The sequence below is a fragment of the Taudactylus pleione genome, unplaced genomic scaffold, assembly GCF_031769625.1.
Source record: "Taudactylus pleione unplaced genomic scaffold, aTauple2 ptg000377l, whole genome shotgun sequence".
NCBI lineage: Eukaryota > Metazoa > Chordata > Amphibia > Anura > Myobatrachidae > Taudactylus > Taudactylus pleione.
In genome coordinates this window covers 3,133,574-3,149,270 of record NW_028284778.1, presented here as the reverse complement: position 1 = coordinate 3,149,270, position 15,697 = coordinate 3,133,574, and the positions used below count along the sequence as shown (strand labels likewise).

Here is a 15,697-nt window from a genome sequence, read left to right as displayed (position 1 = left end):
AAGGAGGAATCAGTCTCATGTGATGGAGGAGACCTCACAGACACTGACATGTATACACCCACAGATCATACACAGTGTACATCTACTCATATTAAGGCGGAATCAGTCTCGTGATGGAGGAGACCTCACACACACTGACATGTATACACCCACAGATCATACACAGTATACATCTACTCATATTAAGGAGGAATCAGTCTCATGTGATGGAGGAGACCTCACAGACACTGACATGTATACACCCACAGATCATACACAGTGTACATCTACTCATATTAAGGAGGAGTCAGTCACATGTGATGGAGGAAACCTCACATACACTGACATGTATACACCTCCTATAGATCCATGTACATCTAACATTTCTACAGATATGGAATCTGGAGCTTCTGAAAACAAAAAACCTGGTGATAAGGTACGTGGATCCGGCTGCAAGTTGACAGTCAAAAATATTAATAAACCTTTTTACAAGATACACGAGAGATCGGACATGATGGTGATTCTGTACAACTGTCCTGACTGTGACAAGTCTTTTACTAGTAACTTGGACCTTGTTAGACATCAGATACTTCACTCAAGAAAAAAATGGTTTCAGTGTTCCTGTAGCGGAGGCATCCCCACTGTTCGCACACACTATACATCTACTCAAATTAAGGAGGAACCAGTTTCACGTGAAGACGGAGATCTCACAGGCACCAACATTAATGCAGCAGATCATACATCTACAAAAATGAAGGATGAATCCGTCTCATGTGAAGAAGGAAACCTTGCACACTCCGACTTTAGTAAACCAGCTAAAATTAGATGTAAACCTAACATTTCTACAGATTCCGAGGTTGGAGATCTTGAAAACCCCAAAGCAGATGCTACGTTGCCAATAGCAGACTGCAGGAAAGTAATGGGAAATACTAATAAACCTTTTTACACAATAGAGCAGAGGCTGGACATGATGGTGATTTTGTACAACTGTCCTGATTGTCACAAATCTTTCACTAGTAACCTGGACCTGGCTAAACATCAGATCATACACTCGGAAGGAAAACGGATTCAGTGCTCTAAATGTGGGGTGTGCTTTCGTCATTAGGGCTGTTACTCATTAGGATATCCGTATAGAAGATGTAGCATGTATATGCCCTGAATGCGGAGGGCGACATTCTAATCGTTAAATTGATAATATCATTGGAAGTGGAATTATCTGGATGCAAGAAATTAATTAAAAAAAAAAAAAAGTTGACATGCATTGTGGTCAGAGTTGTGCTAGTGGAGAAAGAGAACACATGTAAGTTTTGTGCGAACTATATATATAATTAGCTACCTCAGGGACAAATTGTGCACTGGATCTTAACTGAAGTAATCACTTTGTTGCTGCTGTGACCCAGATGACACTGAATTTCATATGTTCTCAATCATTGAGAGGAGTAGTTTATTTAATTTTTCATAATAAAGTTTATTTATGTTTCCATGTGTGTAAACATTGTGGCATCTTTTACCCCACATTTAGGATGGAAAAGGAGTTTGAAATCAATAATGGCTAATAAAGAGAAATTAGAAGCATGGTAACTGCAAATGAAATATACAAATAATGACTACCATGTACATACAAAGTATTAATCAACAACAATTTGGCAACTCCAGATACTATCCAACTATCGCGCTGTAAAAGGGTTATAAATAAGCAGTGTTCTAACTTGGGATGCGGACGTTCAAACTATGGAGTAAGTAGTGTAGATACTATAGATACTGGGGGTCATTCAGACCCGCTCGCGAGCAAAGTTTCCTCGCTAGCAGGTCGATGTTTTGAGACTGCGCATGCACACGACGGAGGGAGCTCCGTCGTGCGCATGCGCGAGACCCGACGAGCGACGAGAAATACGTCGCTTGGGGTCTCGCACCAAAGGGGGCGTGCTGTCGATGGTGACTGACAGCACGCCCCCTTTGGTGGGCGTGGCGGCCAGACGGAGGCGTTCCCATGGGAACGCCTACCGTCTGAGTCCGGCCCCACTGACATCAGTAATGATGTCAGTGGGAGTGACTTTGGCTCTGATAGAGCCAAAATCACTCCTGGGCTTGCGGCAGCGAGACCCTACCGCAGGGTCTCGTTGCAAGCCCGATGGTCGCGATGGTCTTTGACCATCGCGACCATCATCATGGACGCTCGCTATAGCTGTGGGTGGTGACCCACAGCTATACGAGCGTCCAGGAGGACGCTCCATTTTCATGGAGGAGGGCCCTGATTCAGAACGAGCGTTCTGCTCAGAGCGTTCAGCTCTGAATCAGGGCCACTATGTATACAAGCAGATACACAGACGAGAAAGTGGCCGTTATTAACCTTTACTTATATAGCACAAACATTTTACGTTGTGCTTTAGAATTGAGAACATAACATTAAACGAGATTGGATAATAACAGACAGAGAGGTAAGTGGGCCTTGCTCGGAAGCATACAATCTATAGGGAAATGCTACATATTGCATATGGTCCAGCCAGATTGCCTGGGCCAGACGGTTGTGTAAATGTAGAAAAAAAGAAGGATCACATGTAAGTTTTGTGTGAACTATGTAGAGGAGACGCAATTGGGTAGAATATCTTGCAGAGGTAATGTAGGTGGTACTGAGGGGAAATTTCAGGGAACCCTTGAATGTTTGCAGTGGGGTGAAAAATATTAGGTGCAGGAGAGTAATCCACAGAGTGGGTGCAGCCTGAGAAAAGTCCTGTAACCAGAAATGGGAGCAGGTAATGAGTGTGGATGGGAGATGCTGATCTTGCGCAGAGCTGAGGGGGTTCGAGCTGGGAGATATTTTATAAGTGAAGAGATGTGAGTTGGTGTAGTTGTGTTGTTGGTCTTATATGTAAGCATAGGGGCGGAGCGGTAATGTGCACTGCAACATCTGCACGTGTGGCATCTTATTGTCAGTGGCAGGGCTGCCAGGAACAGGAATAAACTGACTGCCCATAGTGACCCAAGGACGCACTGGGCGGCTCTATGGTGGCTGTCCAGACCTCCTGCAAGCCAAGTACAGGTGCAACTAGGGTGGCAATGGTGTTGCCCCTTAGGCCCTGCTCCCTGGGTGATGGCAAAGATCACACATCCCGGGTATGGTATAAGAGATAGACAGTAATTAGACAATGTCTAGATAGACACCAGATGTCAGACAGTCAATAGTTAGATAGGGAAAAAAAGTTAGACACAAACAAAAGTCAGACACATTAAAGTTAGACATGTTAAAAGGTCGACGGTCAAAAGTTTGACATGAAAATGGTCGACGCAGCATCGCATCAGCTGCGTGATCATTTGCCGGCTGAGTGCCAATGGAGTCACGCAAAATGTCCAAAAGAGACCAGGAAATCTCCTTCTGCCGACGGAGATCCTAAAATTTGCAGCTGCGGCTGCATTAGCCTCAATCTCTGTATCAGGCCTTCTCTACATATGAGTGTATGTCTGTGGATATATTAATTCCAGGATCACTGCAGCTGCACATGTGTATTTATATATATATATATATATATATATATATCTCGGCTTGGACTCACAGTACCAATTTAAGGGGTCTATTTACTAAGCAGTGTTAGGAGACAGAGAAAAGTGATAAGAAAGTGATAAGGTACCAGCCAATCAGCTCCCAACTGTCATCTCACAGGCTGTGTTTGAAAAATGACAGTTGGGAGCTGATTGGCTGGCACCTTATCACTTTATTATCACTTTGTCTCCTAACACTGCTTAGTAAATAGGCCACCAAATGTCGAGCCGGCTTATTTTGACAAGGTGACTATAGCTTGGTTCTGATTTTCTCACTGCTTTCCAACTGCTGTACCCTGTCCCTAATGAGTTCATTGTCTCCATCCATTTATTAAGATAGCAACTTATTGTTCCCTCTGAAAGAGCCACAGCAGGTCACAAGCAATGTTTTCTGCAGCTGTTGTTGAACTACAAGTCCAAGCATGCATACAGTAGCTCTGCACCATCTACAGTATCTCCACGTGATAGAAACAGTGAAAATTATTTCCTTCTAGTGGACAGAATGCACATTTATGTAACGTGACACTCGGCCTGCCAGTCTCATCTATTAACAGCATATAAACTACAACTACCAGAATGCATTGCAGCACAAAGTAATCACATCCTGTGTAAATGTGTGCAACCAAGAACTGGGCCATGTCTATACTGGGGACTGCTGGAGCCATTTGTATGTATGCTGAAAGGTAATATTGACAGTATACTATACACATCATTACTATAGTCTATCTGCAAATATTATACTAGCTGTGTTTTATCTCCTTTTTCTCAGCACTGGGCGACTGTAAACAGGCCAGGCTTTAGGAATATATACTATTTATTAGAAGTTACACTATTCTACCTACGCCTTTTTCCCAGGATACTGTCCTTTTATTTTATTTATTTTTTGGGGGGGACTGTAGCTAAATATTGGGATCAATCCCTTTTTTTTCCTGTGTTGCATTTGGTAGGTTAGTCAAGTTACAGAAGTTAACAACGCAAAAAACGCAGTGCGATTTATGCGTATTTGTCTGAAGTATTTTTATAGCATAGGTTTTGCACATTTCATTTTTATTATTTTAAATAGCAGTTTCAGTTGAAATTATATTAATATATAGTACAATCATTAATTTCCAAATATGAAACAAGCAAACTAACTATCTATCCCATATCTATCTATAGTATCTATTCCATATCTATCTATCTATAGTATCTATCCTATATCTATCTATCTATCTATCTATCTATCTATCTATCTATTTTTAGTTTCTATCCCATTTCTATTCATCTATCTATCTATATATCGATCTCCTATCTATCTATAGTATCTATCCCATATCTATTATCTATCTATATATCGATCTCCTATCTATCTATAGTATCTATCCCATATCTATTATCTATCTATATATCGATCTCCTATCTATCTATAGTATCTATCCCATATCTATCTATCTATCTATCTATAGTATCTATCCCATATCTATCTATCTATCTATCTATCTCACATCTATCTATCTATAGTATCTATCCTATATCTATCTATCTATCTATCGTATCTATCCCATATCTATCTATCTATCTGTCTATCTCATATCTATCTATAGTATCTATCCTATATCTATCTATCTATCTATCTATCTATCTATCTATCTATCTATAGTATCTATCCTATATCTATCTATCTATAGTATCTATCTATAGTAGATATCTATCTATCCCATATCTATCCATCACTTATGGAATGTGTGCACGAGCCAAGTATCCGTCAGCGCTGTCCAGGAAGGTCCAGGAGACAGGTGTGATACAAAATGTGGACATTCAGAATGTCTGCACCAAAATGTCAGCATGGACGTTATGTTGACACACACAATGTCAACATGTGACATATCAACATGGTCATAATGCCGGCATAACATTTTTCTACAGTTAGAGCCCTAAATGTGCAATGTCAAAATTGACAATGCCGACATAATAACCAATGTCAAGATTGTGGTTGCTATGTAACCAGATGGGCACATTTGTCTCAAAAAACCTACAATTCTTCCTAGTGTGTCTGTATGTTTTACCAGCATACACTTAAGAACGTAAGCTCTTCGGACCAGGGCACTCCCGTGTGTATGAGCACAAGCTGCAGCATTCCTCCACTCAAATTCTAAGAATTACAAGAGGCCAAGAGATTGTTATGAGGAGACGAGGAGCAGAGGGAGGGCTGTAGCTTGTCAGTGGCAGCTAGATGCTGGGAAAGCAACGCTATCAAGAAAGCCATGTAAACAGCCCTTACATTTGTACAGCTACGTTATGATCAGTGAATATCATGGTTTGAATGTAAATATGTCATTAATCATGTTCTTTACCTTCCCACTTTAGACTTCATGTGTGTAATATACACACCTGCTGATCTTTCCCAACTCAGAATAACAAAAATCCATTGTCTCACCATCTATCTGAAAAATGGACAAGAACAGAAATAAGATAACTGAGAGGATATTAAATTTCACCCTGGACATCATCTATCTGTTGACTGGGGAGGTGAGGGAGTCTGGGAGTGTCACAGTGACATCACTATTATCTCTATTACTAACACAGGGACCTGACAGGGGAGGTGAGGGGAGTCTGGGAGTGTCACAGTGACATCACTATTATCTCTATTACTAACACAGGGACCTGACTGGGGAGGTGAGGGGAGTCTGGTAGTGTCACAGTGACATCACTATTATCTCTATTACTAACACAGGGACCTGACTGGGGAGGTGAGGGAGTCTGGGAGTGTCACAGTGACATCACTCTTATCTCTATTACTAACACAGGGACCTGACTGGGGAGGTGAGGGAGTCTGGGAGTGTCACAGTGACATCACTATTATCTCTATTACTAACACAGGGACCTGACTGGGGAGGTGAGAGTCTGGGAGTGTCACAGTGACATCACTCTTATCTCTATTACTAACACAGGGACCTGACTGGGGAGGTGAGGGAGTCTGGGAGTGTCACAGTGACATCACTATTATCTCTATTACTAACACAGGGACCTGACAGGGGAGGTGAGGGGAGTCTGGGAGTTTATCTCTATTACTAACACAGGGACCTGACAGGGGAGGTGAGGGAGTCTGGGAGTGTCACAGTGACATCACTATTATCTCTATTACTAACACAGGGACCTGACTGGGGAGGTGAGAGTCTGGGAGTGTCACAGTGACATCACTCTTATCTCTATTACTAACACAGGGACCTGACTGGGGAGGTGAGGGAGTCTGGGAGTGTCACAGTGACATCACTATTATCTCTATTACTAACACAGGGACCTGACTGGGGAGGTGAGAGTCTGGGAGTGTCACAGTGACATCACTCTTATCTCTATTACTAACACAGGGACCTGACTGGGGAGGTGAGAGAGTCTGGGAGTGTCACAGTGACATCACTATTATCTCTATTACTAACACAGGGACCTGACTGGGGAGGTGAGGGAGTCTGGGAGTGTCACAGTGACATCACTATTATCTCTATTACTAACACAGGGAGCTGACTGGGGAGGTTAAGGAGTCTGGGAGTGTCACATTGGTGTCAATCTTATGTTTATTAATTAAACAGGGATAGGCGAAGTATAAATATGTGAAATATTGGGCACACAGATGTCATTTATAGAGAACGTCAGGGATGAGGGGTTATATGTACTGCTGTCCAGGAAGAGATATGACTGTAGGTGTTTGCCTCTCTACACACTAATATTTATTAGTGTGTCCCAATATGTAGGACTACATTGTTGTGAAGAAATCCTGCGCACGTATCAAACTCGATAGCAGTCCCTGTGTATCAGGAGATTTCAGCAGGACCCAGAGCCCGACCATGGTGCCTCCACCTGTTTCATTGATACACAAGAGAGACAATGACCAGAAGATCCTGCAACTCACCAACAAGATCATTCAGCTGCTGACTGGAGAGGTGACTGCTGGGAATGAGACATTATACAGTAACACCGGGGGATGTGTCTGGGTGATGACTGGAGAGGTGACTGCTGGGAATGGGACATTATACAGTAACACCAGGGGATGTGTCTGGGTGATGACTGGAGAGGTGACTGCTGGGAATGGGACATTATACAGTAACACCAGGGGATGTGTCTGGGTGATGACTGGAGAGGTGACTGCTGGGAATGGGACATTATACAGTAACACCAGGGGATGTGTCTGGGTGATGACTGGAGAGGTGACTGCTGGGAATGGGTCATTATACAGTAACACCAGGGGATGTGTCTGGGTGATGACTGGAGAGGTGACTGCTGGGAATGGGACATTATACAGTAACACCAGGGGCTGTGTCTGGGTGATGACTGGAGAGGTGACTGCTGGGAATGGGACATTATACAGTAACACCAGGGGCTGTGTCTGGGTGATGACTGGAGAGGTGACTGCTGGGAATGGGACATTATACAGTCACACCAGGGGCTGTGTCTGGGTGATGACTGGAGAGGTGACTGCTGGGAATGGGACATTATACAGTAACACCAGGGGCTGTGTCTGGGTGATGATTGGAGAGGTGACTGCTGGGAATGGGACATTATACAGTAACACCAGGGGATGTGTCTGGGTGATGACTGGAGAGGTGACTGCTGGGAATGGGACATTATACAGTAACACCAGGGGATGTGTCTGGGTGATGACTGGAGAGGTGACTGCTGGGAATGGGACATTATACAGTAACACCAGGGGCTGTGTCTGGGTGATGACTGGAGAGGTGACTGCTGGGAATGGGACATTATACAGTAACACCAGGGGATGTGTCTGGGTGATGACTGGAGAGGTGACTGCTGGGAATGGGACATTATACAGTAACACCAGGGGATGTCTGGGTGATGACTGTATCATTGTGTGTGTCAGGGTCCTATAAGGTGTGAGGATGTCACTGTCTTATTTCTCCATGCAGGAGGGGGATTACATAGAGGAACACAGGGATCTGTACAGGGACGGGATGAAGGAGACTCACCGGCCCCTCACATCACTGGGTAAGAGAAGATTTTATCACCATTATTTGTTGAGCATTTCAGAAAGCAGCAGAGAAATATTTTCGTTTTTAATTATTTGCTAAATGTAATTATCTGCATACTTGTCAGCTCAGCTTGCTCTTATAATACTAAGGGCTTGATCCAATTAGCCGCGATGATCTCGCCGGTGCGTAGCCTAACCCTCCAGTCCTTGCACAATGGCGACATTTCACATGTCAATATTTTTTCAGATGCTGACATGTTCAATGTCGACATTTCAACACTGTCGACATTGTGTTGTCAACATTATGAATGTGGATAATATGACTGCATAACCATAGAGATCATGTGGATAAAATAAGGGATGTTGCTACTTTCTCTCACAGATGGACCTAAATCCAGAGATAACCTGGGTGGACTTCATTCTCCTTGTTCTCTTATGAACTCAGATAAACATGTTATTCAAAATAATCAAACTGCTATTTACTGCAATGTCCATAAACAGAGACCGAGAAGACATGGAAGAAATTTGACTGAGTCAACATTATTTGAGAAGCCCAACATTTATACACCCACAGATCATACACAATGTTCATCTACTCATACTGAGGAGGAATCAGTCAGTGATGGAGGAAACCTCACAGACACTGACATTTATACACCCACAGATCATACACGATGTCCATCTACTCATATTAAGGAGGAACCAGTCTCATGTGATGGAGGAGACCTCACAGGTAGTGATAGTTATACACCCACAGGTCATACACAGTATACATCTACTCATATTAAGGAGGAAACAATCTCATGTGATGGAGGAAAATCCACAAATGCCAACATATATACCCCTGCAGGTCATACACAATGTACGTCTACCCTTATTGAAAATAAAGGAAATCTCCCATGCGATAGCAGAAATAGACACCATGATCACATACAGACAGAAAACACAGCAGAAGCAAATACGTCTGTACAGTTAATATGCACTGAGTGTGGTAAGTGTTTTCTGTCAATGCCAGGTCTGGTTGCACATCAAGGAATTCATATTGCAGAAAAATTATTCCAAGGTAGGAATCGTATACTCACTGTATATCCTACTCCTATTCCTCCGAAACCTCCTGTTACCCAGACACTTCCCGTCATCCACAAACTATTGAAGTGCTCGGAATGTGACAGGACTTTCTACAATAAATCGTCACTCTTCAGACACAGGAAAACCCATAAGAAGACCATTCATTTAGCAAGTGTTTCTCCTAGTCCATCGGGATCCAGACCAATCGCCAAGAATGAAACCTTTAAATGTTCTAAGTGTGGGAAGTAGTTTTTGGGTAAATTGTAGCTGATTAGGCAACTAACAAGTCACACTGAGGAGAGACTGTACTCATGCGGTGTATGCAGCCAACGCTGTAGAATACGCCACTGATGAGAAACCATCAAAGCCACGTATTGGGAACTATTCATGCGTATTGAACCTTGTAGCGAGTAGAACGTTTTATACACCTCAGAAGCCTAGATATCAACAACCTAAGATTCTTGGATTTATCTTGTAAATGTATTTTCAAAATTAAATAATTTGTATTATGGATATAATTTTGTTGAGGGTCTTTGCACATTGCAACAATTTTGCAACAGGGATACTATTTAGAATATATGTGTTGGAGGTCACTCAATGCCTTGGGGGGTTTGCCTACCGGTAAAACACTACATTGTCGGATCCATTCCATTAGCAAAATCTGTGGGAGGGGAAGGGGCCATTGTGGTCTGTGGCATGGTCACTCCTCCTCTCTTCTGTGCATTGGGCAGATGTACTTAACTCTGGAGAGTGATAAACTACCAACCAATCAGCTCCTGTCATTTTTCAAACACTGGCTGGTAGTTTATCACTCTCCAATGTATCACTTTCCAGAGCTTAGTACATCTCCCCCATGTGTTTCCAGTACTCAAAGGGAGGTGATACCAACGACCTATACAGTGGTAATATAACCTCCCTCTTCCTATACACAGTACTCAGGGTGAGGTGTTATCAGTGACCTATATAATGGTAATATAACCTCCCTCTTCCTGCTACTAATACCTCTTCTTATATACAGTACTTGGGGTGAGATATTCATCTTTTGTTGTTGACACTACATTGCAATTATTCTACACTATGTAGACAAAAGTGATTGGACACTGACAGAAAATAGATCAACGAGATGTTATTGACGTCAGTACTTTGTCGGTTCACCACGTGCAGTGAGTACTGTAGACACCCTTCTTAGCGAACTGTCTTGCCTTTCGCCTTAAGTTTCAGTGACCAACTGTGACACTGAAGAAGGTCGAGACGGCCTAGAACGGACCCGTCGCACCAATTCGTCCCAGAGGTTCTCAGTGGGGTTAAGATCTGGACTCTGAGCTGGCCAGTCCATCCGTCCAGCATCACCCTGGAAACATGACAGGTGGCATTGTCGTCCTGATAAAAACATTTGTTGACGCCACAATGTAGGGAGCACAGAGTTATCCAAAAACATCTCTATATTTCTCAGAGTTAATGTAACCATGCATTACAACTAGTGGACACATGCCAAACCAGCTGGAACGTGGGGGTGTCCTATCACTTTTGACTACGTAGTGTATGTTCTTTTTTGATTATTGAATCTGACGTGCATTATTTATTTTAATTTAAAGCAAGTAAAAAAACTTTTACAGATAATAGCTTAACCAATTTAATGATTTAGCGAAATGCGTAGCTAGTGTTATCTAGGTATAACTATTTAACCAACTATGAAGACTTCATACTGGTTGATTTGCCTGTTATACTTTGCTGCGTTGTGACTTGGTGAAATAAAGACTCACAAAAGTCGTATTCAAAATTGATTACAGATTTCAGTTTCCAAAATTGTAATTAATTAATGACAATTATGATAGTGACAAGGAAATGTTTAAATGTTTTTCTTTATGCAACCACAGCTTTAACGGACTTAATTGTGTGTCTGTAATTTATGGTTTTCATGGTAGTTATTGCTTATTTTACAGTGGTCAACAGTCCAGGATCAATGCTACAAGTGATGAATAATGCAAGCTTTTTACCGGCATTCTAGAAGCCTGTGTAACCCACACAGTACCTCCGCTAACCTCGACCGCTGAAAGGGGTTTAGAAAATTCTTGATTTCTTCCTTTTTTAATATAAGTTGAAACGGTTGACTGAGCAAAGATAATTTTTGCAGGGAACACATTTAGAAATAATATGGCGCGAGCACGAGTCTGGATCCGTCTTATCGGTTATATGATTCCCATGCATGTAATTTTGTGCACTTCAACGATTTATCTATTTTTTTTTCTATGCACTAAATCAAGGTTTCCCAAACTCATTCTTCAAGGCACCCTAACAGTCCAGGATTTAAGAAAATCCATGCTTGTGCATAGATGGTATACTCATACTGACTGAGGCACTAATGAAGTCACCTGTGATTAAATATAGATATCCTGAAAACCTGGACTGTTAGGGTACCTTGAGGACCGAGTTTTGGCACCACTGTACTAGATGGAGAGGAAAGTTGATCTTGTATAAAGCTTTGGGTACTTGTGGCAGTGGAAGACTTTACTATTTGCGAGATTTGTTCTGTTGAAGAATCTGGGTGGAATAGAGGTTTAGTTTATAGGAGGTTATGCCACCGAAAGACTTAATTAGTGTCATGACCAGAGTTGTTGTACCTGGTGAGTCGCGGTCTCTGCCTGTGCGGGTGCTTTGGCGCAGTCCTTCCGGTGGGGGTGCTGGAGGCTGGCCCGAGGTGCGCATGGATGTCTGAGCGGTACAAGCCATTTGGTGACAGGTAAGACTGGCAGCGCTGCCACGCTGGGGATTGCTGGGCGCCGCCATCTTGGTTTTGGGCATGTGACCTGAATGGGCCAATCAGGTTGGAGCATCTTGTGTTTACTCTCAGCAGCCTATCATGCACTTTCCCATGATACTTAAGGGTGTTCAGCACACCCTCTAGTTGCCAGTGCAACGTATACACAGCGCAAGCTTAGCTCGGTGTGATTATTGCAGGCCCAGCAGTGCTCCATTTCCTGCTCTGTCTCCATCACAGGCTGTTCCTGGATACCCGCATCTACCCTGCTATCAGGGCCGCCATCAGGGGGGATACTGCTGGGCCTCGAGTACCGGGCCCGGAGAAAATGGAGAGAGAAGGGGGCCCGAGCAGGATCGCAGGGTGAAAAGTTGCTATTGATATAACGCCGGCGGCATTGCACACATACGGCGCCGACCGCGAGCCATCTAGAGTTCGCGGAACGGCAGCCAATCAGGAGCGGCTGCTCCTGATTGGGCTTGCGGTCTGTGCCATATTTGGAATGGTTAAGCAAGCATACAGCAATTGCTGTCGGCGCTGCCTAAAGTGAACTGGGCAAGAGGAAACCACGTGACCTGCGACGGTCACAGATCCTTCCTCTTGTTAGCAACTGTCAGCGCTGTTTCTACCTGGCTGGCTGCACCTGCATCAGTGCAGCCAGCTGAAGAAAACAACTAAAAGAGGTACTACATAGTCCCTGACCTTGCCCTGTGCTCCCCCCTCAGTCCAACCAGCCTTACCTGCCCTTCCCCCGTTCCAGCCAGCCCCTTGTTCCAGCCAACCTTCCCTGCACTGCCCCCACTTTTCCAGCCAGTCTTCCCTGCCCTGTCTCCCCCACAAGTTCAGCAAGCCTTCCCTGCCCTCCTCCCTAGTCCAGACAACCTTCCCTGCCCTACCCCCAGTCCAGCCACCCAGCCTTCCCTTTTTAAGTGGATCCTGCTGTTTTGATGTTCTATGTGCTTCCGGGGGTGTGGGTGGATGTAGCTCCGCCCACCTCTGCCCCATCCCCCAGTGGGGGAGGGGGGGCCCTGCCTATTTTGTTAGTACCGGGCCCCACAATTTCTGATGGCAGCGCTGTCTGCTATACCCAGTTACCCCACGGATTGTGTACCCTCCAGCACTCCGGACTCAGAACCCACTCCGGTACTTCAGACCCCTGTTCCACAGCCGCACCTCCATTGGACTTTTGTTTATTCTGTCTGACACCTGCTCCCAGCCTCACTAATTGGACTTTGTTCCCCTGCCAGACATTTGTTTTCAGCCTCACTTCACTTGGACTTATTTTCTGCCAGTTTATATATTTATTACCAATTCATGAGTAATAATACTCCTATTAAACCTGCTGCATTCCAATACTACAAACCCATGCCTGTTTCTTCTCTTGCATCCACCCCAGGTTAAAAAAATAATCCAGACCTGACAATAATCCAGACCTGAGTGCTGTCAGAATGAGTTCCAGGTCCGTTAGAAATAATCTATACAATGAGAACGGTGAATCTTAATAGACCTACCTCTGTTCTCCTTAGCTCACATCAAGCAGTCAGTCATTAGTTATCTGTATGAATGAGTTCCAGGTCCATTAGAAATAATTTATATAACAATCGTGGGTGACTGTCAGGTCTTAGCAATACACAGTGGGAGCAGGTGTGCTCCCCTCAACGGCTTCCACTGCCACCAACGGAGATAGACTATCCTGCAGAAGAGGAGAGGAGCAGCGGGCAGTAACTATAGCAGGGATGGGGGGTGGGCTGAAGTGATCTGAAGTTTTGGGATTAGTAGTGAAGTTTGACCTATATTGTCTTGGGAAACTCTAATCACCTCAGATAAGTAATAAATTGCCAAAACAATTATTAGACGGGGCAAGGGTCAATCTTGTCTAGTGTCATTAGTGATGGGGAAGTAGATGAGAAACCACAATTAGAGACCCTGGTGGACATGGAGGAACATATGCTAGGATGGCTTTCAAGATAAAACCAAACTGTATTTCGCAAATCAAACTAATGCAGAATATCGTACACCTTCAAGTATCACATGCAGCTACACATTCCTGCATGCAGCGAATTAGGAGAGAGAGAAGGTAGTCTTATTGATGGCAGGGGGGGGGGGTCTAAAGTCTTATCAATCTTATTATGAGTTGTTCAAGGCAGCCTAAGATTCTTGGGTACAAATAATCACTTATCAGTAGGATTTCTCTAGAACTTGTTCCTAGGATAGGAAAAAAAATACGACAGATCTTGCATTAAAGTAGACAAAATACAGGTCTACGACTTATAGGTCCATTCTGAGGCCTCACAGCGATCAATGCAAAGCACCTTTGTAGGAGTTGGAGCTGCTCTCTACCAGAGATAAACTGATAGAAACCATGGGGATGAAGTTTCCTATTCCAAAAACTTTTGTTCTGCTGAGAAAAACTATGCCGTGGGACAAGGAACTGTTGGTGATGCGATTACCTTTAGAGGCATGGAGATACCTTCTCGGAGGAGCTTGTTTTCCCATAGCTACTTACACTGTTCATAAAAACCTGTTGTGTTGGTCTTCATTGTTCTCCCATTTTGATTTACATATTATGTAAACTGTAAGGTGGATGCTTTATACTGATCTGTGGATAGCTCCAAAAATCATGATTTAGACAACCCCCATCCAATTACAAATCCCAAATGCCTACAAGCCACTACAACCATGGAATCTGCCACTCCTCCCAGAGAATAAGCCTTCATAGCACCCGTATTCCACAAGAAGCTGCATAATTGGGCTCCCAGCAGATACATGTGAAGGTTTTGACTGCTGCACCTCAATGTTAGTGTTTAGCTATTACAGTGGAACTTGGCTATGATGTTACAGTGAAGCAGGTTACAGTGAAGCACCACACTCCCAGGCTGTGGAGCTCCACACTCCCAGGAAATAAGAAGATGAGAAGGGAGTGTCCTGGGCCTGCATTCCTCAGGCAGCTGGAAATTATACACTACCTGTTAATTATTGGTTAAAATGTTTGGTTACTGGTGCTGAAAGCAGTACTCTTAATAATTTTGTATATATGCCATCAGGACTCATTGACTTATCCACTGAAAATTCTGAGAGAAGTAACCCTTCCTCCGTGACAAATATATTTGTGTCTACAGTACAAGAGGGTATATCTTTCCCATTAAGAGCAATAGTTATTTAGGTAACCTTCAAGGTCTCCTTCAACATATTCACCTGTTTGTTTTTTAGCCTTATTATTCATACCTTTCTATTTTTCCTTTCACCGGCGTATCGTTTTGTTGCTTTTTTATAGCTTTACAATTTTTGTTCTATTTAGCATGTTTTATTTGAGATTAGCTTTAAATGCACTTTATCTTCACTTTATATATATTGTATACAGTTTTATTGCTATTCTCTTTCTTATGCGTTTACTA

At 43.3% G+C, this 15,697-nt stretch overlaps 2 protein-coding genes across 2 annotated transcripts; both read left to right on the top strand.

The window, feature by feature from the left end:
• The first annotated feature begins 33 nt into the window (after window positions 1-33).
• LOC148508028 (uncharacterized) lies at window positions 34-1,410 on the top strand. Its single transcript, XM_088445280.1, has one exon. The coding sequence runs from the start codon at window positions 140-142 to the stop codon at window positions 1,082-1,084; it is 945 nt and encodes a 314-aa protein (XP_088301406.1). The 5' UTR covers window positions 34-139; the 3' UTR covers window positions 1,085-1,410.
• A 2,688-nt stretch (window positions 1,411-4,098) lies between these two features.
• LOC148508027 (uncharacterized) lies at window positions 4,099-10,293 on the top strand. Its single transcript, XM_088445271.1, has 5 exons — window positions 4,099-4,199; window positions 5,863-6,024; window positions 7,245-7,433; window positions 8,415-8,493; window positions 8,859-10,293. The coding sequence occupies exons 2-5, from the start codon at window positions 5,947-5,949 to the stop codon at window positions 9,791-9,793; spliced, it is 1,281 nt and encodes a 426-aa protein (XP_088301397.1). The 5' UTR covers window positions 4,099-4,199; window positions 5,863-5,946; the 3' UTR covers window positions 9,794-10,293.
• The last annotated feature ends 5,404 nt before the right edge of the window (window positions 10,294-15,697 follow it).

What these genes read in the sequence shown, in the direction of transcription:
- LOC148508027 (XM_088445271.1), top strand. Translation starts at nt 5,947, where the DNA reads ATGGACAAGAACAGAAATAAGATAACTGAGAGGATATTAAATTTCACC. An exon ending in TTCAGCTGCTGACTGGAGAG is followed by an intron (nt 7,434 to 8,414) that starts GTGACTGCTGGG and finishes TTCTCCATGCAG; the next exon opens with GAGGGGGATTACATAGAGGA. An exon ending in CCGGCCCCTCACATCACTGG is followed by an intron (nt 8,494 to 8,858) that starts GTAAGAGAAGAT and finishes TTTCTCTCACAG; the next exon opens with ATGGACCTAAATCCAGAGAT.
- LOC148508028 (XM_088445280.1), top strand. Translation starts at nt 140, where the DNA reads ATGTATACACCCACAGATCATACACAGTATACATCTACTCATATTAAG.